The sequence below is a fragment of the Leucoraja erinacea genome, chromosome 2 (genome assembly GCF_028641065.1).
Source record: "Leucoraja erinacea ecotype New England chromosome 2, Leri_hhj_1, whole genome shotgun sequence".
Taxonomy (NCBI): domain Eukaryota; kingdom Metazoa; phylum Chordata; class Chondrichthyes; order Rajiformes; family Rajidae; genus Leucoraja; species Leucoraja erinaceus.
Genome location: NC_073378.1, coordinates 87,548,958 through 87,576,501, shown reverse-complemented (window position 1 = coordinate 87,576,501; position 27,544 = coordinate 87,548,958). Strand labels below are relative to the sequence as shown.

At 40.3% G+C, this 27,544-nt stretch overlaps 1 protein-coding gene across 1 annotated transcript in view; it reads right to left on the bottom strand.

Moving 5' to 3' along the window:
* azi2 (5-azacytidine induced 2) overlaps positions 1–27,544 on the bottom strand; it is a 59,288-nt gene that overhangs the window by 4,839 nt on the left and 26,905 nt on the right. The window contains exons 6-7 of the mRNA XM_055660373.1: positions 21,856–21,917; positions 3,803–3,927 (exon numbers count right to left, since the gene is read on the bottom strand). Coding sequence (XP_055516348.1) covers positions 3,803–3,927; positions 21,856–21,917 — 187 coding nt within the window. The remainder of the gene's footprint in view (positions 1–3,802; positions 3,928–21,855; positions 21,918–27,544) is intronic.

Sequence of the window (27,544 nt, the reverse complement as noted above, 5' to 3'; positions counted from 1 at the left end):
CTTTGTTTCAGGCTAGCACACAAAATGGCTGAGGGGGCTTCACAGATGCCTGTTTTACTGGAGATTCCAATGTGTTGTTCTGTGGAATAAATGTCGTGGAAATTTGCAGCAGGTTAATTGTATTTAGTGGGAAAAGCATTAAAAAGGCTGAAGAAAGTGCTGCGGTGGATTAAAGTGCAAGAAAGCCTTCAAAGTCCCTGCTGATGTGCTGGAACACAAAGAAGGCCCCCATGAATCAACTCTAACTAAAAGGTAAGACTAAAGTCTGAATTGATGAAAATCTATCTGTATGGACTTTAATTAATTTAATTGCACCATTTTATAATGTGAATAAATAAATAAATAATTTAATTAATTAATTCATTCAATCATTCATCCATTAATTCATTCAATCATTCATCCATTCATTCCTTCAATCATTCATCCATTCATTCATTCAATCAATCATTAAATCATTTCATTCATTCATTCACTCACTCACTCACTTACTCATCCATTCATTCATTCATTCATGAAATTGAGGGCCTAAACTATAACACTGTCAATTAAACATTGTCACTAATTCCAGCCTGTAGTAGAGTAATAAGTCTTTCACAGCTAATCTCGGAGCTGCCTGCGAAAACTTACCGGGAAAAAGTGCTCCGATCTCTATTTCAGCACAGTCAATGCAAACCGGGGTAAATGTGCACCGATTCGCTTTCTGAAGTTGATCACCAGCTCTTTGTCTTGCTGACATTGAGAGAAAGGATGCTGTCTTGACACCAGGTCATGAGGGTCTCGATTTGCCCGCTATCCTCACTAATTCAGATCTGTTGTTCAGGAAGTCGAGAATCCAGTTGGAGAGAAGAGCACGGACTCCCAGTCCCGCGAATATATTAATGAGCTTGGATGGGATAATGGTGTTAAAGGCAGAGCTGTAGTCTATGAATAGGAGTCTGACGTAGGTGTCTTTCTTATCCAGCTATCCAAGGGGAGAGTGTAGAGCTAGGCATCACCCATAGAACTGTTGTGGCGCAAGGTGAACTGCAGCGGTTAAATTGTTTGGTAGAATGGACTTAATGAGTTGCATAACTAGCCTCTCAAAGCCTCCTGTTAATCAATGGCTACATTGACAGCATCTTCTAATCCTGACCTCACTTTTACAAAGGACGAGAGCTGTAGGTCCACCTCAAAAATCATACACCATCCTGACCTCTAATATTTGTATATACTTGAACTTCTTTCCCAACATTATAGTGGGAGTAACTTTATGAGAAGCACTATTAAGGATAGGCTGTGAATGTAGACCTCTGTATTGGCATCAATGCACTGGCCAATCAAGAGGAGATGCTATTTAACCTATTTAACCTTGTTGTTTGCATCCTTCCCATTTCCAAAACATTCACACTGCATTTAGGGCCTCTGCCTCCTCCACATACAAGAATGATGATGTTAAAATAAGTAGTAGTTTCACCTTCTCATAATGAGCAAATCGCAATAGAGCAACATGTCCGTTGTAAGCAGTGCGATTTGTTGTTTTCCACTAGAACATTTTGCATTTGATCAAGAATGATCATTCTACACAGATTCATCAGAATTAGATTAAAGTTTATAAGGTTAATAAACTGGTAGTAAATATATAAGCATGGCTTGTTTTCCTTTCAGTTGTAGGTCGCGATTCCAAGGACAGCATTTATTGACCATCTCTAATGTAAGAGAGAATGGAGCAGCTGGGCTTGTGCACTCTGGAGTTTAGAAGGATGAGAGGGAATCTCATTGAAACATATAAGATTGTTAAGGGTTTGGACACGCTAGAGGCAGGAAACGTGTTCCCGATGTTGGGGGAGTCCAGAACCAGGGGCCACAGTTTAAGAATAAAGAGTAAGCCATTTAGAAGGGAGACGAGGAAACACTTTTTCTCACAGAGAGTGGTGAGTGTGGAATTCTCTGCCTCATAGGGCAGTGGAGGCAGGTTCTCTGGATGTTTTCAAGAGAGAGCTAGATAGGGCTCTTAAAAATAGCAGAGTCAGGGGATATGGGGAGAAGGCAGGAACGGGGTACTGATTAAGGATGATCAGCCATGATCACGAATGGCGGTGCTGGACGAAGGGCCGAATGGCCTACTCCTGCACCTATTGTCTATAAAGATGATGGTAAACCACTACAGTTTACATGATGCAAAAGGGACTTCCATTATTCTGACCAATCAATGTGTAGGAATAGTAATATATTTATATACAGAGAACAATACGGATAACTTAATTGCAAACATTTATTTGCTGCTTTTCTACATGTAGCTGTCTTGCTTGGGAGGTGCTGAAGAGATAGCCCAATCTCTATTAAGGATTAGAGTGCAGCAGGAACTGGAGAAGCGATCTTTAAATGATTTCAGGATTCAATTGAATATAATACAGAGAAATTGGTTTCTCTAGTGGGTGGCACAGTAGTAGAGTTGCTGCCTTACAGCACCAGAGACCTGGGCTCAACCCTAACTGTGCGTGTTCCGGATTTGTACGTTCTCCCTGTGACCATGTGTGGTTTCTCTGGATTTTCTGGTTGATCCCACATTCCAAAGAAGTGCAGGTTCATAGGCTTCTGTAAATTGTTCCTATTGTGTAGGATAGAACTAGTGTGTGGGTGACTGCAGGTTTGGCACACTCGGTGGGCTATTAAGCCAGTTTCCACACTGTGTCTCTAAACAAAAATAAATTAAACTAAAAACAAGGCAATATTTCCTTAAAATTAGAACCTGTTCATTTTGGAATGAAAGCAGCACATTTTGCACAAAAACTGCAGAGGAAATCTGGAATTCTCTTTTGTACAAGGCTATGGATGTTCAGCAAATTAAACATTTTGAAATCAAGTTCCTCGCTTGTCAAGAGCATCTAGGAATATGAAGCACATGCAAGCAAGCTGGAATGAGATATTAACAGCCATAACCTAATAGAATAAAGAAATCTTGCAAGACTGAATTTCCATACATTTGTTCCAAGATAACACAAAACTAAAAAGCAGAGCCTTGAACAAATACATCATAAATATTGAATCTATCTTGATATCTTAAGTAATATTGTTCAAATATTTTACATTTTTAATTATTTCTCTCATGCAAGAAAAAGTATAACAATAAACATTTTAATTAAATGAATTGTTCCTTTGTGAAGACAATATAATTTTGAAGTAAATTGTAAAAAATTGACAAATTAATCCAGGAAAATGTATTTTCTAAAAAATTAACTAATTTAAATAAAAGCACAATGGTTCTCACCTATTTCATGACTATAGATAAAATGCATTAATGCTCATATGACCAATTCTGCTGTGGCAAGAAACCTATGTTAGTAAAATTGCTGGAATAAAATTAAAATTATGATTTAGCTCCAATGTAGAGCAATTTCGGGCTTTCTTTAGGATAATTTTTAAACATAAAAGCAATTAGTTTTGCAACGACTTTCAATTTGTGGGTATATTTTATTTTCCTGTAAATTGAAAGATTGAACATCAAAGATGCTACAAAATGGTTTAGGTTGCACATCAGCTTTGTTTGACACGAGTAGTTTGTAGCTTTGGAGAATAAGGCAAAAGGGGAACAAAACAAAGTAGAAAACATTTTGTTGTGCATGAGCAACACCTTTATGTGTGAAGCTTATCAGCAAAAGAAAGCCAGACCTAATCTATATGAAGGACAGACAGTAATTTATATATTCAGACTTAACAGCTTATGAGATGTTGATGTGGTAGTATTTGATAGCAGCTCTTTTATTGGCATGGATGAAGTCAGTGGTTAAAGGTAGACCATTTCCCCTCCACACACACTACTTACCATTCTTTGTTGAGCTGTGTGTGGCTAACAGTTTTTGCAGAAGCTCAGTTTGCGTTTTTGTCACCAAATGTAAATTAGACATTTCTCTCTTCAGATCCTGGTATGGCTTTTGCAGACCAACTTCTCTAAAATGTAAAAAAAAAAAAATATTGTTAAAACTAAACTACAAAACAATACATCATAGCTATAAAATGAAATTGTTGTCATGATAAACATTTGGAAAAAAGTCTCAGGAACAGTACTTCATGATTTTTTTGAGAAATACCCGAACTAGAATAATTTTTGAGGAGATTATTGGTTGTCAAAAGTATAGTCTATTTTTTTATTCTTATAAAATAAAATAATTTTCAGATATGCTCTTCACGGCTCAAATGTTTACATCATAATACACTCAACAATAGAGAAACAGTGGATACATATTTAATTTCTGCAACTAGTTTTCTTTGCCCAAGGCAAGAAAACACAATATTTAGCAATGATTTGCAGTGACCATTCATTTTCTGTTACCTTGGAATCAATTTTAAACATGAATAAATATGTAAAGTACAGATAGAAAATTAAATGTAGTCAGTTACTGAATCAAATCATAGCAGTAATTAGATACAATATTGAGATTAGTTTGGAACCCAGTTTTTAATGTTGTGGATAATTCTACATTTATATTGTGCCTGTTTTACAAGTTTAATTCCTACATTACACATTTACTACAGAGAACGAGTCGCTGGTCTCAGCACATACTCATATACTTTGAAGGGAAAGTAAATAGAAATTGAAGAATAGAAACTGTAGATCCTTAGGGAGTAAAAGACCAGAATCACAAGAACCACAACAGAAATGCTAATTACATAATAAAAATCACTCAGCCAACTAAAATCTGTCTACAAATTTAAGAACAAATCTAAACATTGCATTTCAGTTTCTTCTTCAGTCTGCACCCAGTTTACTGGAAAGAGGTGATCAAGTTCTACAAACTAGCATTGCTACATCAACAAAGTTCCATCCATATTTAGAAAATCCATTTTTAGTTCACTATCAAAGAACCAAAGCTATTTTCTACCTGCAAGCATATTGAATTTGCTTCCTCCCTTTCTCACAACTAAAACATATTAGAAAGATATAATATGACCAATAGTCACTAACCTCTCATTGTTTATCATCATATAACTATGCAGACTCAAAAAATTCCTAAATTACATTGGGGGTCCTTTTGCATTTTTCCAATACCTTAAATCTAGATCCTCCCTGGATTAGGAAAGTCCAATCTATGGACATCCATAGCATCTGGGGGCTAGGTCAAGCCGACCAGACTTGCTTCCTGCACTGGTTCACTCACGGTCACAGCTATTTGTTGTGATCCTCTCCCATAGTTTCTTTTAATTAATTTCCAATTTATGAAAAAAAAGGTTACGAATAGTTCCCTGCAACGGAACCGTTTCGTAAGATGGGGATAGCCTGTTGCATGAATTGATCATGGCACTCAAGACAAATTAGCTCCTTAAATCACAATTTTTTCTCTAATGTGCCATAATGTTGTAAACCACTCCATTATTCCATGCCTCAGTAGAACCAGCAAGAAACTAACAGGCGATTCAAGATTCACTACTGCAACTACAGAAACTATAGTAAATATTATTTTAAAAAGATCCAGAAATCGGAAATAAAAATTGAAAATGCTCGCAATTCTGAGTGAAGCAGGCTTCATCCATGGAACGGTAAATAAAGTTAAAGAGTTTGTCCAAAAGCCTCTGTCATACTCTTGGAAACAAACCAGAGTTGTGATCCGATCCAAATTATTTTGTGAACTCCTCAATAATCAGGCAAAAAAAAATCTGAAATGTCAACTCTATTTCTTTTTCCACAGTTGGTGCCTGGATTGCTGTGTTCCCACTTCCACAAAGTGTGTATAGGTAAATAAATGGCAAGTGGCTGACTTTTTGTGTCTTGTTTTAAGAGCAGTTTTCCTTTTGCCAGGTTTACAAATAAGGTTTTCACAAATGAGATAACATTAAAAGTCAGAAAATTGACTGCCTCTTACTGCTGATACGGTTTACCAAGGTTATTTCAAAGCTGCCAAAGCGGTAGTACAGTGGGTGCATTATGCAAGATGCACTGTTCTGCACTGTTCTAACCTTTAGAATTGTTAAGAGTGCAAGAAACTCCAAACTAATTCTTAGATCTTCCCTTTGACAGCAAGTCATGTAGGAGGGTCTGGAAATTTTCAAAAAACAATAGCATGGTGGCATGGTGGGAGAGGGGTAGAGTTGCTGCCTTACAGCACCAGAGACGCGGGTTCAATCCCGATTACGGGTGCTTGTCTGGACGGAGTTTGTACATTCTCCCTGTGACCTGCACGGGGTTTCTCCAGAATCGTGGGTTTCCTCCTACTACTCCAGACGTACAGGTTTGTAGGCTAATTGGTCTGGTACCACCACTATTCCGCAGAGTAATTGGAAGAACATTCCTGCCTATAGTCTACAGATCATAGTGACGTGTACACACACACACACTTTCAATCATGTGACAGCAAAAATGCATCTTCTTAACGTGATATATTAATTGTGATCATAGTTGGAAGGTCAAAGCTGAAAACACTTTCCTTTTTGTAACTTATTCAAAACTATCATCAATTAAAGAACATAGCAGAGTATTTCCAGCCTCTGTTAATCAATGTGATATACAAATATCATGGAAATTATAGCACAGAAGCCATTTGGCGAATTGCGAATTGCACTGCTAATGCTGTAGTTTTCCAATTTTCAACTGCGACACAAAACCTTTGCATGCATGCCTCCAGTCGACCACAGCTCAGTTCAGCAACATGCAGACTTGGGATTACAAGTACAATTCTATTCATAACCCAGTTAAAGGATTATAGTTAAATATTTATAAAAATAGGAAATAATTTGATGAAATGGACATATTATTACATTTTTTAAACTAAAAAAATATCAATGGAAGAGAAATTACAAATCTAAAATGAGGGTCAATTAAAATGTTTCAACTTCTCCAAGATATTTAAATGAGAAATATAATGGTAGAAACAGTAACTGAAGAGAAGCATGCAAACGTTTTTAATGACAATGTAGGATACAAGACAATGCTGATGATGCAAATTCTATTGTTTACATACGCTGAGCAATGCTGCTAAAAAATAAAACAAGGCTGATGAACTCAAAATTATCAAACATTTAACTCTTGGAATTCAAACGGCACAGCTAGAAGTTGAAGTAAATTTGTTTGATTGAAAGGAGATATCCGCACTGCAAATATTAGACACTGCTCTATAAAAGTCTAAAAAGCTGCAAGAGGCAAATAGCTTTACCAAAGGTGTACTGAATGCAATATGCTGACACAATTTGATCTATCTTTACTCTTTAAATCTTTACAAATAATATTACACTAAATGGAAAAGTAATAAAATTAGATATTTTCAATGTTTGAGCTCCTTCTAGAGGTAACACCTATAATTACCTATGATTAAAAAAAAGTTAATTCACCTAATTGCATTTCAAAAATCCCACAGTGCAAAACAAAATAGAAAATAGAATACTTCAGAAGTATATTCATTACTGTAAAAAATATATAGCATCCAATTTGAACGCTGCTCATTCCTAAGAATAGCAATATGATAATGAATGGGTAATCTGTTTTAATATTAAATGGCATTCAATAAAACATCACCATTAATTGCCCAGCTCCATCAAAATAGTGCAATGGGATCTTTCACAGCCGAATGAGAGCGCACAAGGGTTTCATTTTAAAGTCCTCTTCAGAAGAGGGAGCATATATCACTAATGATGTTTTTTTCACACAAATTCAGAATTGGCAGTCAATTTTTATTTGACAGTTAATGTTATTAATCAACAATTATTGCTGCAAATAAGTTTACCAGAATCCAATCAGAAATCCATCCTATTTTTTGAAACTTGGATATTAATGACCAAGTTATTGTTTTACAAAGATTTGCTTATTCAAAAAAAATTATAGGTTATTGAGTGCAATTCAATTCCAATGATGTCAACTTGAAATCAGGACTTGAACTCGGATTTCAGAGATACCAGACCAATAATGTAAACATTACACAGCTACCATATTTAATAATATTAAATGTATCTACATCTATCTAGGGGGAGGGTCAATTGGTGTTGCAATTGGAAGTGCTGCAGCAGGCAGGGAAAGTGCAATTGAAATTTCTTTGAAAGTCCAGTGCTGGGCGAGGCAGCGGAGTGGTGGAATCTTACATTGGGAATGGGTCGAGTTGGGGGACCATGCCTCCCATGCGGGCTACGGGTTAGTGGTGGAATATTGCGTTGGGGTACCAGGCCTCCTGTGTGACAGGGCTCCAGTTGGTCTAGTATACTATTAAAAGTCTTGTTTGTGTGTGCGCGTGTGTGAGATCGTATCTACGCCAAAACGGTACACGGTAGCGCTAAAATGTTTGCACAACGTTACTTAGCTTTTTCCCTCGTCGCCCTTGTCAAGTTTCCTTCAGATTTTATGTTGTATTTCACGTTATTGATATTTAAGGTTTAAAAAAGCCAACTTTAAAAAGATTTTCACTGTTAAATCCTTGCTGCCCCAGCTTCCAACAAACTTGGAAGTTGCAATCCAGGAACACTCTGAGCTTCCACCAAGTTTTCACCTGAATGGAATCTCACAGTCCTCCACCCAACATTTGCAACAATGTTGCCATCATAGAACACTTATTTGTGTTCCTGGCAACACAGGAGGAGAGGGGCCAGGGGAAGTGGAATTGGAATTCTTCTTGGTTCTTGGTCCTCCAAAATATTCCAAATGGAATTTAAACTGGAGATGGCGGAGGGAGAACTCAAGCAAAAAATGGTTCTTAGAGAAAAAGAGCTACCTTAAATTTAGTTACGTCTGGTTGGATAACTATGGTAGGGTGAAGACTATTCCATGCTTTAATTGTGCGGGGAAAGAATTAATTGCTGTACACATCTATCTTGGTAGCTGGTATCTCAAATTGGATCAAATGCCTCCTGCTCCTAAAAGGTTTGGGTTTGGTGTAGGTTTGGTAATCTATGTCGAGCTGACCATTTAACATTTTGTAAAGACAGGTCAAATGGTGAGCTTTACGTCTGTCTTGGAGAGGGTTCCACCCCAGTGAATTCAGAAGTTTGGTAACACTTGTTCTCTCTCTCATAGGTATTTGTAACATTGGAAGAGCTGGGGGAGGCAGGGGAAGTGCAATTGTAATTTTTTTTTTTTTAAAGTCCAGTGCTGGGGGAGGCAGGGGAGTGGTGGAATCTTATGTTGGGGAACAGGTTGCATTGGGGGACCAGGCCTCTCATGGGGGGCTATGGGCGAGTGGGGAATATTACATAGGGGAACGGGTTGCATTGGGGGACCAGGCCTCCCATCAGACAGGGACCCAACGGATCCCACTTGGTCTAGTACATATATAAAAATGAGGTCTGAACGTCACTGACAGAGTATTAATGATAAGACTTTCCAGAATGTAAGAAGTGCATCTTCAAAATGTAAAAGCAATGATTAATTCCATTTTGTTTTCAAGATGTGTGTGCCTGACAAGGACTTACCAACCATCCAATCCTCCTTGGGAAGGTGGTCTGAAGCAAGGTTCTTGAACTATTGCGTTAATCTGGTGAAGGTACATCCAGTATTGTTGGGGGGGGGGGGGGGGGCGATTTCAGAATTTGCACTCAGTAACAATAAAAGACCAGCAAGGTATTTCCAAGTCAAGAGGACGTGAAACTTACAGATCGTAGAGTGTTCCTCTTCACCTGCTGCCCTTATCCTACCTAGTGGTAGACATCAAGCATGTGTGAAGTGCTTCTGGAGTAAACGGGAAAGTAACTACAACACATTTTGTAGATGGTACACCATGCAGCCACTGTGTGCAGGTTGTGGTGGGAATGAATAGTTAAATTGGTTGATGAAATAACAATCAAGTAGGACATTTAGTCTCAGATGATTTCAAGCTACAGATTGGATCTGCATTCATCTAGGCACGTGGAGAGTTCTTGACTTGTGCCTTTGATAGTGTGGAAAGGCTATAGAATACCGCGAGATGAGCCTCTCGCCACAGATAATTTGGAGTTGGAGAATTTAATAGGAATCTAAGGGGTATCTAAAGTAGATTATTATCTGAATGGTGGCCGATTAGGAAAGGGGGAGATGCAACGAGACCTGGATGTCATTGTACACCAGTCATTAAAAGTAGGCATGCAGGTGCAGCAGGCAGTGAAGAAGGCGAATGGTATGTTAGCATTCATCGCAAAATAATTTGAGTATAGGAGCAGGGAGGTTCTACTGCAGATGTACAGGGTCTTGGTGAAACCACACCTGGAGTATTGCGTACAGTTTTGGTCTCTTAATCTGAGGAAATACATTCTTGCCATAGAGGGAGTACAGAGAAGGTTCACCAGACTGATTCCTGGGATGTCAGGACTTTCATATGAAGAAAGACTGGATAGACTCGGTTTGTACTCGCTGGAATTTAGAAGATTGAGGGGGGATCTTATAGAAACTTACAAAATTCTTAAGGGGTTGGACAGGCTGGATGCAGGAAGATTGTTCCCGATGTTGGGGAAGTCCAGAACAAGGGGTCACAGTTTAAGGATAAAGGGGAAATCTTTTAGGACCGAGTTGAGGAAAACTTTTTCACACAGAGAGTGGTGAATCTCTGGAATTCTCTCCCACAGAAGGTAGTTGAGGCCAGTTCATTGGCTATATTTAAGAGGGAGTTAGATGTGGCCCTTGTGGCTAAAGGGATCAGGGGGTATGGAGAGAAGGCGGGTACAGGATACCGAGTTGGATGATCAGCCATGATCATATTGAATGGCGGTGCAGGCTCGAAGGGCCGATTGGCCTACTCCTGCACCTATTTTCTATGTAACTTTGTCCACATAAAGGGTGGTGGGTGTATGGAACAAGCTGCCAGAAGAGGTAGTTGATGCTGGAAATATCCCAATGTTTAAGAAACAGTTAGACAGGTACATGGATAGAGCAGGTTTGGAGGGATATGGACCAAGCGCAGGCAGGTGGGACTAGTGTAGCTGGGACATGGTTGGCTGGTTGGGAAGTTGGGACGAAGGACCTGTTTCCACACTGTTTCACTCTTTGACTCTACCCAATTTCTGACATACTGTTGTAGTAATGCTATTCATGTGATTGGTCCAATTGAGTTTCTGGCCAGAATATGGATGGTCAAGAGAACCTCAAATGTTAAGGGTAGATAGTTAAATTCCCTCATGTTGCAGATGGTCATCACCTGGTACATTCATGTCATGGGTGACACTTCTACTTAACAGCCCATGTCTGCATTTTAACTTTTTGATCTTTCTTCTTTCAAATTGCCAATAATCATTATAAATAATTGTTACAGTGCCTGTACTCAATCAATAAGCTAGATACACCATTAACCCGTGCTCATTGCTTTTGATGGAAGCACAATGCAAAACTTATGCTGGTTTGCAAAATTGCTGCAATTTGTCCCAATATAGAGAAGTATTAATTGGCAATGTGCTCTTCAGAGAGTCAATGCAATGAGTAACTAGAACCAGAAAATCTTGCCTGGACTATTTTGTCACCCTAAGCTTCAAAGGGGAGTGCATTGTTGCTAAAAGAAAATGTGATGAGAATTTAATCAAAAAGTAAACTAAACTGATTACTTCTGAGGTAGTACAACATGGAAGCAAACAGTCGCCAATGTTGTGCAATAATGCATTGAAAACTATGGCATAAGAGGTGGAGAGGACCAGAGATGTGGTCTACCTATACGGACCTAAGAACATCTCTGGATGAAATCTGCAAAAACAGCAAAACAATAGACAATAGGTGCAGGAGTAGACCATTCAGCCCTTCGAGCCAGCACCGCCATTCACTATCATGGCTGATCATCCACAATCAGTACCCCGTTCCCGCCTTCTCCCTATATCTTCAAGAGTTCTATCTAACTCCCTCTTGAAAGCATCCAGAGAATTGGCCTCCACTGCCTTCTGTGGCAGAGAATTCCACAGATTCACAACTCTCTGGGTGAAAAAGTTTCTCATCTCCATTCTAAATGGCCAACCCCACATGCGACTTTCCGGCACCCGTTATAGGCTGTTGCAGGTCGCCGAAAAATTTCAACATGTTGAAAATCCACCGGCGAGCAGAACAAGGTACGACTCTTTGGGCGACTACTCATGATCATACAGGCTTCACCCTGCGACATGATGCCAGGGTGTTGCCTGTATGGTCGTGAGTAGTCTCCTCAGTCGCCCAAAGTGTCGTAGTGTCTTTCTGGTCACCGCTGAATTTTCAACGTGTTGAAATTTTTCGCCGACTTTCCACGACCTATGACGGGTGCCGGCAGTCGCCAGAAAAGTTGCATATGTGGGACAGGCCCATTATTCTTAAACTGTGGCCGCTGGTTTTGGACTCCAACATCAGGAACATGTTTCCTGCCTCTAACGTGTCCAATCCCTTAATAAACTTATATGTTTCAATAAGATACCCTCTCATCCTTCTAAATTCCAATGTATACAAGCCCAGTCGCTCCATTCTTTCAACATATGACAGTCCCACCATCCCGGGAATTAACCTCGTGAACTGACGCTTCACTCCCTCAATAGCAAGAATGTCCTTCCTCAAATTTGGAAACCAAAACTGCACAAAATACTCCAGGTGTGGTCTCACTAGGGCTATTTACAACTACAGAACTCTTTGCTCCTTTACTCAACTCCTCTTGTTATGAAGGCCAACATGCCATTCACTTTCTTCACTGCCTGCTGTACCTGTATGCTTACTTTCAGTGACTGATGAACAAGGACACCCAGATCTCGTTGTACTTCCCCTCTTCCTAACTTGACACCATTCAGATAATAATCTGCCTTCCTGTTCTTGCCACCAAAGTGGATAACCTCACATTTATCAACATTAAATTGCACCTGCCCACTCACCCAACCTGTCGAAGTTATCCTGCATCCTCATAGCATCCTCCTCACAGTTCACACTGCCACCCAGCTTTGTGTCATCTGCAAATTTGCTAATGTTACTTTTAATCCCATCATCTAAATCATTAATGTAGATTGTAAATAGCTGCGATTGTAGATTGTAAAAAGCACCGAGCCTTGCGGTACCCCGCTAGTCACTGCCTGCCCTTCTGAAAGAAACCCGTTAATCCCAACTCTGTTTCCTGTCTGCCAACCAATTTTCTATCCATGTCAGTACCCTACCCCCAATAAGCGAGTTTGGTATTCCGAAAAACGCAAGGAATCATAGGATTTGTTAAAGGTCACTCGCTATAAAGAAAAAGCGATATGTGTAAAAATATATTTAATCTGAGGAATGGGGGTGCCAGGTAGCCAAGAGGAAGATGCGAATGGGAGACGTAGACTGGATCGGTGGAGAGACATTCTCAGCAGCTGCATGCACACAGACCCGCGACTCATCCGCAGCCAGGATGAAACCGGGATCCCTGGCACCGCAAGCGCCGCCGAACTGCCACAAGACCGTCCCCCTTTTCCTACTTTTTAAAAAGACGGACGGACTGTAGTCGAGCTGCTGCCGATAGGTGCCGCCACACCACACATTAGTCAAGCATGACTTTCCCTTCGTAAATCAATGCTGACTCAGACAGATTCTGTTACTGCTATCCAAGTGTGCCGCTATTTCATCTTTTATAATTATCTCCAGCATCTTCCCAACCACAGATGTCAGGCTAACTGGTCTATAATTCCCTGTTTTCTCTCTCCCTCCTTTCTTAAAAAGTGGGATAACATTAGCTACCCAATCCACAGGAACTGATCCTGAATCTATAGAACATTGGAAAATGATCAGCAATGCGTCCATGATTTCTACAGCCACTTCCTTAAGTACACTGGGATGCAGGCCATCAGGCACTGGAGATTTATCAGCCTTCAGTCGCATCAGTCTACCCAATACCATTTCCTGCCTAACGTGAATTTCCTTAGGTTCCTCCGTCACCCTAGGTCCTCTGGCCACGAGTATATCTGGGAGATTGTTTGTGTCTTCCTTAGTGAAGACAGATCCAAAGTTCCTGTTCAACTCGTCCCCCATTTCCTTGTTCCCCATAATAAATTCACCTGTTTTTGTCTTCAAGGGACCCACATTTGTCTTAACTAATTTTTTCCTCTTCACATACCAACATTTTACTATCCTCCTTGATATTCTTGGCTAGCTTACCTCCATACCTCATCTTTTCTCCCCGTATTGCCTTTGTTGCTCTTTAAAGGTTTCCCAATCCTCTGGCTTCCCGCTCATCTTTGCTGTGTTATAGAACACAACACAATCCTCTGGCTTCCCTCTCATCTTTGCTATGTTACAGACACAATTGTGATTTTAATCCTTGGCATCTGGCTTCAGTTCGACAAGAAATTTAATGACTTCAGCACATTATAAAAATATGCGAATCCATCCTCAAATGCCATATCCCACTAATTGATTAATTCACCACATTCCCATCAATCACCTACCAATAATCTTTATCAACCAGCACTTTTGGATTCGCCCGCACCCACACTTAACAGTTTTGCAAGCCTCACACCCACATTGCACAAACTCTCAGGGCAGACACATTCTCCCACACAGGTTGCACAATATCACCGACACACACCTCTTTCTCAGAGGTCGATGTGGAACATAATCAGAGGTAGAATCAGTGAGGGATAGACATGGCTACATATTTTGTTTATATGGAGGAGATATTGCTCCCAGTAATAGAGCAGCCACCACTGATCTATTGGCTAGAAAACAGGGACAAAACAATAGCTTTATGCCTAATCCTTCTTCTCACATCCCACCTCCCCCTCAACCGCAAACTCCCAACCTACAAGATGCAGATGGTGCAAGCAAACACCTCTTAATACCCTCTTAATTCCCCCTCCACCACTTCCTTCTTACACCATTTTTGTGGTTTACTCTTTTAGATAGCAAGGATCTCCAACCCAGTCAAACAACAGAAGAGCAAGAAAAGTAATGATGAAGCAACGCGGTCAGTCATTTAATTTAACACCCCACCAGGTCAGATACAGGTAACATATGTAATTTAAAGGTCAACTTAACGGTGAGATCTGTAGTGGTGAGCCACAAATAAGTTGCAGCCAGGACAGGAGCAGCACTACTTACTGTCTGTTTCCCAGAGAATAAGGTTGCTCACGAGTTCTGCTCCAGTGACCGATATGACCAAGATGATGCAGATGATAGAAAGCAGATCTATACATGCAATGAATACTTGGCGCATGATCTATAGGAGTCACTGTGTCAAAAAGGCAGCCAGCATCATCAGCCAGCAACACCACCTTTTTTTTTCTTCTTTTTAAAAAAAAAATGTTTTATTTTATTAGAAGTATGTACAATCATATGGCACCAAAGTGCCTAATATATATTTTCATAATACATTTTGTTCGGCACGGACTTGTAGGGCCGAGATGGCCTGTTTCCGTGCTGTAATTGTTATATGATTTATATGGTTATTTTATGTACAACTTTTTTTTTGTTACATTGAAAAAAAGATTAGAATAAGAAAAATAAGTTAGATAGTAAAGGATAGAAAGATGTGAAATATATAGTGTGTGAAGAAAGAAAACGAGCAAATGAAGAAAGTTGAGAAAGAGAAAATAGAAAAAATAAAATAAAAAAAAAAGGAGATCATTATTTATAATCTTGACCAACCTTCGTCCAGTCCTGAAACAGTTATTTTTTACAATTGTGTTGCACCATATGATTCCAAAAAAACGACGAATGGAGACCAACTGGTTATGAATTGGTCTGATTTATCCATTAGGAGGAATCGCATTTCCTCAAGATGAGCGGTGTCCAACATACTTGCAATCCACATTTTAAGCGTTGGTATTGAGGTACCCTTCCAAAATTTAAGTATTAATTTCTTTGCTATTATTAAACCATAGTTAAAGAATAGATTTTGAGATGTGTTCAATTTATTCCCATCTTCCATTACGCCAAATATAATCATTTCAGTATTAGGTTCCATTCTTGTCTTGAATAATTTTGTAAATATTTCAAAAATATCATTCCAAAATCTATAAAGTTTATGCAGGAAACTAAGGAGTGTGTTATAGTTGCATTTTGGGCTGGACATTTATCACAAGTGGCGGATATATTTGGATAACATTTGTTCAATCTTGTTTTTGAATAATATAATCTATGTACAATTTTAAATTAGATTTAATTAGATTATGTCTTACATTAATTGAACATTTGTGAATATATATCAAGTATTTTTCCCATGTAACCTTCGTGATTTTTATCATTAGTTCCCGTTCCCACTCTTCTCTAAGTACCTCTGTCGATGGTGGGTCTATATTTAGAATACTATTATATAAATATGATATTAATTTTTGTTAGTCAGCTTCAATATTCATTGCTTCTTCCAATACTTCAGAGGTTATTTTTTTGATATCCTTGTGTATATTTTTTCATGAAATCGCAAATCTGAAGATATTTAAAATATTGGTTGTTTTTCAATTTAAATTTTAATTGTAATTGTTGGAATGATAGTAGGTTTCCCATTTCGTACATATCCCCGATCCTTCTAATTCCGAGACTTTCCCATTGGTTATATGTCTTATCTATAAGAGATGGTTTAAATAAAGGGTTATTCGCTATTGGCATTAACAATGATAGATTGTTAATGCAACACCACCTTGGCCACACGCATTTCACTCCTGCCATTGGGAAGAAGGTAGAGAAGCCTGAAAATTGTAACGTCCAGGTTCAGGACACCAATCACACTACTGAATGCTACAATTTCCAAACAAGGCTGCGAGTTTGAATTTCATTGTTCCATTGTGGGACATTTTTGACAATAAAACACTCTTGACTTTTTGGCACATTGGCAGGCTTGCCAGATTGTCTCGAGTAGAAAAAAAAAATTGGAGGAACTCAGTGGGTCAGGCAGCATTTGTGGAGGGAAATCCTCTTGCAAAATACAGGATCAAGGAATCATTTACACCTTCAAAATGCCTTTTAAAACTGAGCATATTCATTCCAAATTAAGATTACTGGCCAACATTATAAGGCTACCCAAGTAGATAGTAGCTGGGGGTGATATCTCAGCTCCCATTTCAGCAGATGGAAATGTCATCAAATGTCTGAGTGCAACAGGAACAAGTCAAGTTTCTATTGGGCATGCGCAATGTCTATGCCCAGAGTGCACCTGCACAACTTCAGACTACGTTGATCACGAGTCTGCTGTTCTAACGGGCTTGGAGTGTCGCGGCAATCATCCTAACTGACAGCAATTGATTAGGTTTCCTTCAATGCTGCTCCAGCATTTTCTCAAACTATCTCTCGGCCATTGCATTTTATCCAGACAGTCCAGAGGACCATTAATCAGATCAAGCCAAAGCAACCCAAAGCTTGGCCATCGAGCACAGAGCTTCCATGGGCATTCATCATGATCATCTGCAGTCTCCTCCACAGAACATCAGCAGCCACACTAGCTATTTGCTTCTGGAATACTTAATACAGAACTAAAATAAACAAATTATGTAATATTTACAAATTATGTAATAGGTAAAAATAAATGTGGATTTTGACGAAGGTTTATTGACCTTAAGCATAAACTCCCTTTCTCTCGCCACAGAGTGGAGAGTCCTAAACCAATGAATATTCCCAGTACTTATTTACTATTTCAGATTTTCAGCCACCTGATTTTTTTTTTTTGACTGTCAGTTGGGACCGTTGATTAATGGAGAATTTAGGGGCAGTGGTTTGAATAAATTAGTCATGGAGTACCCAGCTAGATAGGAATTGCACTAGTTGTCACCTTGTGCTCAGCTTGATGCTCCTACTGAGCTAGTGCAAAAGACTATGCCTTCAAAGTAATGGTGCCACAACATCCAGTAGACCACCATGAATCCCAACACCCGCTCAGCATGTACAGGTCCACCACCGATTTTCCGGCAACTTATGGTCTGGCACCTCCTTTAATCCAGACAAAATAACAAGAGCACACTTGAAATTCCCCCCGAAAATGTGGTGCCTAGGCCGGGTAAGACGGACAATCTCAACCTCATTGGGACTTCCACACCTATCAGCGGGTCAAATCTGTCCCCTGTGGCAAAGGCCCTAGAACCTCGGCCCAGCCGGAGTCTGCAGATCCATTCTCATAGCTGCCCTCCAGTAAATTGGTGGGTCTAATTTGCCCCATGGCTGGGGCTCTGAATCTCCGCTCGGCCAAAACCGGCAGATCCTTTACCATTGCTGATTTCCGCAGCCGATCGGCGAGTTGAATTTGCCTCCTCCGACCGAGGCACTGGAACGCAGGCCCGGCTAGAGCAGGCGGATCCATTCCCATAGCCGACTTCAGAGGCCGACTTTATGGGACGGTATCTCGGCCCCCGAGGGGCCTTGGTGGACTGTACCGGTACCGTCGGGACTCCTCTCGGAGGCCATGACCCATGTTTGTCCGGCCAAACGGATAATCCAAAAAAACTCTGGAACCAACTTTGGATCTTGGGCAGTTCCTTCTCTCCTCCATACTTTGCTCTTGCCATCACCCTGATATGTTAATCTTTGTCTCATCTGACAACAAGAGGTTTTTTCCAGAACTGTGGTTGCTCTTTTAAGTACTTCTTGGCAAACTGTAACCTGGCCATCCTATTTTTGCAGCTAACCAGTAGTTTGCATCGTGCAGTGTAGCATCTGCATTTCTGTTCATGAAGTCTTTTGCGGACAGTGGTCATTGACAAATCCACACCTGACTCCAGAAGAGTGTTTCTGATCTGTCGGACAGGTGTTTGGGGATTTTTCTTTATTATAGAGATCATTCTTCTGTCATCAGCTGTGGAGGTCTTCCTTGACCTGCCAGTCTCTTTGCTATTAGTAAGCTCACCAGTGCTCTCTTTCTTTTTAATGATGTTCCAAACAGTCGATTTTGGTAAGCCTGAGATGTGTCTGATGTCTCCAGCAGTTTTATTCTTGTTTCTCAGTCTCACAATGGCTTCTTTGACTTTCATTGGCAAAAGTTTGGTCTTCATGTTGATAAACAGCAATAAACGTTTCCAAAGGTGATGGAAAGACCGGAGGAAAGACGAGGTGCTGAGAGCTCTTTTATACCTACATTAACGAGGCAATTAAACACACCTGAGCACCCTTGAAGCTATGTGTCCCAGACATTATGGTACCCTGAAATGGGGGGACTATGTATAAACACAGCTGTAATTTCTACATGGTGAAACCAAAATGTATCAAAATGGCCTTTAATAAAATCTAACAACGTGCACTTCAACCACATGTGATTTTTTTATATGACAAATCTCTAATTGTAAAGAGGCAAATAAATAAATGATGGGTCTTTGTCCCAAACATTATGGAGGGCATTGTATATTTGTTATTAATGTTTTCTTTCAGCTCTTTATTTTACACCCATTGTTGGCTACTCTTTCTGGGAGATTTTCAGTTAAGATGGGCACAAAATATTTGTCAGATCCTTACTTCCTAATATAGCTTGCACTACGTCATTCTATCAGGAACCCATATTAATTTTAATTAAGATTTTCTTTACATTTCTAATAAAATAATAATAATCATAATCATATTTTTTTAGCCAAGTATGTTTTACATACGAGGAATTTGATTTGCCATACAGTCATACTTCTAGATCAGCTTTATGTAATTTACCAGATTTCTCCCATAGTCTAATTTGAATTTCATCAATTCAGCAATATTTTAACAAATTTTGAAGAAAGACACAAAATGCTGGAGTAACTCAGTGGGACATGCAGCATCTCTGGAGCGAAAGAATGGGTGATGTTTCGGGTCGAGACCCTTCATTAGACTGATGTCAGGGGAGTGGGCGGGACAGAGATAGATTGTAGTAAGAAGGAGACAGTAAGGTGGGAGAATTGGGAAGGGGGAGGAGATGGAGAGAGGGAAAGCAAGGCCTATTAAGTTTTCCTTTGATCTCATATTATCTTTAATTTATCTGGTTAGCCATGGCTGAACCACTTTTCTTATGTATATTTGTGGTATACTGTGTATTAATCACTTTAAATACCCAGCCATTGCTGATTTATTTCCATGTCTTTTAATAGTAATTAGGAGTAGGCACAACAGTGCATAGAAAATAATTTCTATTTCGTCTCTGGTTCTTTGGTCAATTAGCTGAAATTCAGATTTTCTTACTGTCCACCCTTCCACCTCCAATAACAGATTATTTTAAGCAAATCCCTAATTATTTTGAGTACTATATTAAATCTTCCCTTAAAGTATCTTTGTTCATGTTCCTGGTGAGCAGCATGGCCAGGAGTGTTCTCGGCGAACAGGGTCAAGCCTTCTAATAGGCCCGGCTCACCCGCCGCGGATGTCGGACCCGCCCGGTAGGCCTGGCTCACACGCCGTGGATGTAGATGGGACCTGCGCCGCAAGAGCGAGGAGGGACCCGCGAGCAACCGTCGAGGAGCGAGGTGGGCCGTAGGAAGCTTCCGGCGACCGCAGCGGAGCCGCTCAAGAGAGGACCTGACAGCGGGCATTCGAGGATGGGCCATGAGTGCCGGAGGTTGGATGGGTGCCAGAGGTCAGTTGAGGACAAAGTGGGACCCGGCCTGGGGGGAACCACCAAGAACAGAGGGACCGTTGGGGACTATCCTGAATACTTTTGTAACTTTGTTGGCGTCCTAAACTTGGTGGCTCTTTGGTTACTTTGTGTATGGTAGGCAAAATAAAGAATTTCACTGTGACATGTCACATGTGGTAATAAAGTATCAATCAATCATCTCAATTTCTTCCGCACATAATTGATGCATCTCATTAGCAGATCATTTGGGTAAATCTTTCTGTCCTCAAGCGTATACTATAACAGATTATGCATCACAAAATGATAGACAACATGCCAAATCAGATGTTCTTATCTATCAATGAATAAAAAACATTTTATTAATTAATTTAGAGCAACTGTAACATCAACAGCTCTCAGTTAACCAAACCGTTAGAAGCAAAATGAATGAAAGGCATGACTAATGGACTTGAGGGAGGAAAGTTAAAAAAATTGTAGAGGTGCTAAATCGGGGAGTAGTCAATATCAATATCAATACGAGGTAAAAAGTTGTGATGAAATACCAATGACATATTAGCCGAGAAGTGATGAAAAAAACTCCTCACCAAATACTAACTGCTAGAAAAGACTGGAGTGGGAGATGTAAAAATGCCAAACAGCAGAGAAGACATTCGTCATGATGGATCGTGTCTTTAGCTGCATGCTATATCCAACTCTCAAATGCGCACCACTAAAGTTGGGCATCTGAAATAGTCTAATCCAATGTTAGAGCTCTTTACCTCAAGGAGTGAATTTACTCATGAAAATACTGAGGGGAAGCCTACATTTCTGTGCTACTGAACCACACATGGCATGCATCAATACTGCAACTTTACTTTTAACAAGATTACTCCCATCTAAAATAGAATACAAAACACAAATTAGATATAATCTCACAGAGAATGTGAAAGCAAATTAAATGGATGTGTTATTTGAAGCACTACTTGATGTCCCAACAACACTACTACTGAAACTGATAAAATTAATCAGTAAGACTGAATATCACACCGATGAGAGCATATTATCACCTTCCATAAAACCCAATCTTCACCATTATTTTTTTTTAAACAACAATTAGCATTTCTTACAATCCTCGGACTAGGAGCAGTCATCTAAATAAACCTGAATCTCAATGGTTACAATTTGTCCTCAACAGTGGGAGGTGTTATGGACTCTGCTGGATACTATTATATGTTCCCCTCTAATACATGTCTCTTGCACATTCCCACACACTTCCAGCAAAATAGATGTAAATGTATGCCTGACTTGCTTGCTGGTTCTACCGATGCTAGTCAGTGTGGATGGGAAATTATTTTTCCATGGTTGGGGACAGAGCTTGTAATCATGTTAACAGTCACAGTGTGGGGTTGACAATCTTGGTGCGAACTATTAAAAGGGACAAAATTTGGTTCTACATAAGGAAATTCTTCATTGGGTACATTACTGTTTTTGTCAGTGAGCGCGCACAAGGACCCACGCACGCACACTAACCAGTGCTTGAGCATACCTCTCTGTTTCTTCATCTTTCAGGATCTCTCTTTTGGGCATGCATGATTCTAGTCTGGAGACCTGCAATTAAAAACACAAGGATTCACTGTGCTATTTTACAAGGTCACAACTAAAATAAAGTAAATACACATTTTACTCCTTGGACAAACACCCAGGATAACAAAAGGCATGTGATCCTATCATTTAATATCTTTATTTAATCTTTTGAACATATCATTTGTTGTGCAATGACTTGAAATACCCTTCTCACAAACACATTTTTTTGATTACTTCTGGAGTACTGGTTCAAACACTTGCACCAAATGACTGAATGCTGTACTTCAGTAGTTTAAAGAGAAATACAGGCCATATAAAGGGCCTGTCCCACTTGGACGACCTAATCCACGAGTTTAGAAGAACCTAGACGAGTTGGAAAAAAATGTCAAGGTCGTGTTGACTCGCCGAATGAAAAGACCTCCTACGACTATGTCTACGACCTCCTACGACCCCCCCTCGACCTCAGTCTTCCACACCCAAGACCAACTACAACTAGCTACGAGTGGAAAATGATCACATGATAAAATTGCATTTTTTTTCTCGGGCCAGTTACCGATCTACAACTACCTACGACTACCATCTCGACCTACTACGAATTACCTACGACCTACCTACGAGCAAAAAGTATAAATTTTTTCCACGCCGACCTTTTTTTTTTACCCGTGGACATTTTTTATCAGGCTGGAAAAAATGGCGCGACCTACTTGAGGCCACGAGTACGCGGAGATCACTCACGAGCATGAGGTAGAGTTACGAAGACCTCCTACGACCTCATGGCGGTCAAGCTGCAAGTACGAGTCAAGGGCAAACTCGGCAGAGGTCGCCAATTAGGTTGTGAAAGTGGGACAGGGGCTTAAATACTCTATCCCACTATCAGCACACAAAAGGTCCTGATCGAGAAAGCCATTAGGCCTCCTTCTTGCATATGGCGTGCACAGCCTAAGTTGTAGATCAAGAGTAGACATCCAGGCCAGGACAGCATCAGTTACTGGGTGGATGGCTTTGATGCCCCCATGGAAAAGCATCAGTGGGCAGTCATTCACGATGTGTGGGTTGGTCTGGTCGTACGCAGTTGCAAGCAGGGCTGTCTGTCATCCCCCACTTATGCAGGCGATGGGTTGTTCTTGCATGGAGGGTGCAGATTCTGTTCAGGGTTAGCCATTGCTTGCGATGGAGGTCAAAACCCGGTGGTTTCACTGTGGGATCTGTGATGACCTCTCCGTTGTTGGTGTTGGAATCTTTCCAGGCTCTGCGCCACTCAGTCTTAGAGTCAAAGTCTTCCAGGGATTTAACGGAAGACCAGAAGGTTTTGTAGGTCTTCAGGTGTATATTGGGCAGATTGATCAAGTCAGCATGGATGGGAAGGTCAGGGTTAGCCTTGATGGTGCACCAATCTTTCAACCCTCTCCCTTCTGCATATGCTGGGAGAGGGGCGATATGAGAGAGGACAAGGAGCCACTGCAAAGGTGTTGACTTAAGCTCACCTACTTCTCACCATTGACTTCGGCGACTGTGCAATCCTGCTCCTTCTCGACCTCAGCGCAGCATTTGATACGGTCGACCACACCATCCTAATTGACCGTCTCTGATACGGGGTTGGTATTGATGGCACTGCCCTGAGCTGGTTCATCTTCTACCTCAAAGGTGGGAGTTTCTCTACTAACATAGGCAAATCTCTCTCCTCCCCAGCTAGCCTCTGCTGTGGGGTTCCACAAGGTTCCATCCTTGGCCCCATTCTCTTCTCCCTGTATATGCTCCCCTTAGGCCAAGTCATTCAAAGGCACGGCATTTCCTTCCATTGCTATGCAGACGATACACAACTCTATCTCCCCCTGAAGCCCAAAAACCGATCAAATCTACTTAACCTTATCCACTGCCTCGAGGATATAAAGTGTTGGATGGCCCAGAACTTCCTCCAACTAAACGAGAGTAAGTCTGAGGTCATCCTTCTCGGCCCCTCAGACTCAATCAAAACGATAGCAGGCAGCCTGGGAAGCCTTACCCCATTACTCAAACCTCATGTCAAAAACCTTGGCGTGATATTTGACTCAGCATTGAAATTTGACAAACAAGTCAATGCCGTGGTAAAAGCTAGCTTCTTCCAGCTTCGGACGATAGCTAAAATAAAACAATTCCTCCAGTTTGACAACCTCAAAAAGATCATCCACACATTTATCTCCTCCCACCTCGATTACTTCAACTCCCTTTACACGGGCATCAGCCGATCTCCCTTGTCCCGCCTGCAGCTGATCCAAAACGCCGCAGCGAGACTCCTGACGGGCACCCGAAAAAGGACCACATCACCCCAATTCTGGCCTCTCTCCACTGGCTCCCTGTGTGGTTCCGAATAAATTTCAAGCTCCTTCTTTATGTTTACAAAGCCCTTAACGGGCTTGCCCCCACCTACATCAAAAGTCTGCTTACCCACCACACCACCTCCAGGTCCCTCAGATCGGCCGACTTGGGGTTACTCAACATCCCGCGGTCTCGGCATAAGCTCAGGGGCGACCGCGCCTCTGCGGTTTCAACTCCTAGACTGTGGAACAGCATCCTTCTTACCATCACAACTGCCCCCTCCATCGACTCTTTTAAGTAGATACTTAAAACTCATCTTTACTCTCAAGCCCTTCTTGACGTCCTCTGAGGGAGGGCTATATGTATTTATGTATGTATTTAATCTATGAACCACTGGTGTATAACGTTAGTACCTCCACCAATGTAAAGCACTTTGGTCAACGAGAGTTGTTTTTTAAATTAAAATAAAAGTGACGACTTGACTTGAGCGTCCCTGTGATGACCCGCATTGCAGAGTTGACAAATTAAGCCTCCTGATCAGGTAACAATACATACACAGCTGGTTTCCTTCATGCCAGTTATTTCCAACTCTCATTGATATTCTGAAATTGCCATTGATCAAACATTGTATTCACCCACAAGCAAGCAAGCATCAAGTGCATGTAAGCAAGTTACAAGACATATATGGCCACAATGATTGATTCCATGCTTAATATTTGTCTGTAATAGATTTGTACATACTATAAACCTCTCTTAAGGCATCTGCGATGCTGATCACTTGTGCATCTGCTGTGAAAATAGCTGCAAAATACATTGTCTAAAACAGTATTCCAGATGTCCAGTGCATATTAATGGATATAAAATTAAATGCTTACTGTACTATTCGATCAAATGGGATAAAGTATCCTCATCCATATCCTTCATAGCCAAATATTTACACAAATATTATTCGCCCAAATCATGAATTTCTCTTGAGAGGAAGAAAACTTGATCCCTCTTGGAATACTAGTCTCAGTGGGAACACTTTTCATTCTTCTAAATTCCAGGAATACAGATCAAATGCGCTAATAATTATTCATATGATAATCCCTCATTCCAGGAATTAATCTAATTTAGTCACAACTATTTGCACCTACAAAATGTCTGCAGTTTCAACACCTCAAACATTTATAATAATTGCAACATGACATTTCCCTTCCTAATTGCTTTCATTCTAATCTTCTTGCAGCTATCATATAGCAAATGATAAACACCACTCCATTGTAAGGTTGCATCTGATAACTAAATGTTAGGATAAATACTGTCATATTGTGTGAAAAGAATGATCTTGCGAAAGTGATATTAAAGTGAAAGTGGGAATGAAGGGTTACAATGTTTTGCCTGAAATGTCCGGTTCTGCTTCTGATTGATCTTATGGGACATTTGAACTGAAAGGTCCTTCATCAGGGGAAGAGAGAAAACAAGTTTCTGCGCTGTGGCGCAGCAGTATAGTTGCTGCCTTACAATGCCAGAGACACAGGTTCGATCCTGACTACGGGTGCTGACTGTTTGTACGTTCTTCCCGTGACCGCGTGGGTTTTCAGCCATTATCATATTGAATGGCGGTGCAGGCTCGAAGGGCCGAATGGCCTACTCCTGCACCTAATTTCTATGTTTCTGAGATCTTTGGTTTCGTCCCACACTCCAAAAACGTACAGGTTTGTAGGTTAATTGACTTGGTATAAATGTAAATTGTCCCTAGTACGTAGGATAGTGTTAGTGTGCAGGCTAGTACAGACTCGGTGGGCTGATGGGCCCATTTCAGCGTTGTATCTCTAAACTAAAGCTATTTTTAATTTGTTTTGGGTGTGGAGAGATGCAAAGGGCAAATGGAACATCTCTGAATTGGTGTGGCAAATTAAATGCAGAGCTGAAAGAAAGGCCCACATATCAATCTGCTAATGGGGAGCGAGACACAGCCAATGTTAGGAATGGAGGATCCAACACAGAACCTGCCATTTCTGATACAGAGAAAATTAAGTTATAGAATTTGATAGAATTCAAAAGACTGAGATATGCCCAACCAGAGGATGAATGGGGTGTCTCAAACTTGCATTGGGCCTCATTATAACAATGCCTGAAAAAGCCATTCTCCTAGCCATGAAATGTTGGGGCCCATGCAAATACCCATTGCTACGGCATTGCTCTGCAGAAAGTAAGAGATTGAAAGAGAGGCTGTTTAATGTGAGGAGAAGTCCAGCCAAGTGGAAGGGGACCAGTTAATTGTTTGTTCACAGAACAAACTGAGGACCTCCGCACCACGCTGGTTGAAGATAGAAGAGTGGACAGACTATATGTCGATGGTAAAAAATGCCTAGTTGGGTCAAGGGAATTAGAAACTGTCAAAGTGGCATGCAGGTGATGTTTTTAAGTGGGAAAGGATCATAGAAGGGGTGAAAGGATGATGTAGGAAGAAATAAAGATAGTGAGACAAGAGCAGGCTGAAATAAGTAGATTTTGCTAGGTGATCTTGTTCATAGATCTTTAGGAAGAGGTGGAAGTGAGTTGCGCGGGGTTGAGGGACTATGAAGCTAGAGGTGTTAAAGGGAGGATTTCTAGAGGATATTAGATCTGTGACCAATTTTTTAAAATATCAAAGACAATGAGTTTGAGGGACGGGATCCCAAGGTCATGAATACAAATTTACAACGTCCTCCAGTATAAATTATAGAACTATGATTAAAAAAAAAATTCTCTCACTCTCCGCCGTTTCCTAAAAATCAAGTAAGTAATCTCTAAACTAATCACCACTTAGTTATGTGTGCTGTAACCTAAAAAAGTTCAATTTATATGACTTTGGAGAAATAGGGATTATAAAAAGTGTGCAATTACTGATTTATGCACAATATCATGAACACATTTGATAAAGATAGAAATGATAAAGTATAAATTCATTAGCAAGATTCTAAAAACTGGTTCCTCAAAAAGTTATACCCCTCCCAGACAATGTAATAAAAAATATATTTATCTAATCAAGCACACTTCATCTACATTGCAGCCCACAAGTATTTACACCTACACAATCATTTATCAAACAAAGTACATAATTATTAATATACATCTCCCACTTGAATTTCACCTTTCACAAATGTGTGGTTTTATATCATCTACCTTTAAAGCTCACATTTGGTAATCATAAAATTAAAATTATAGATGATTCCAAACTAAATTACTTGAGGGAATCCAAGCTAAGACTATAAAAATAAATAACTGCATCTAACATAGTATTCAATTATCTGTTGTAATCTAATGTAAGTGTAATATTTAAATAGAATGCAACGTTTACAATAGGAGATGCTTATGGTAAATTCACAATT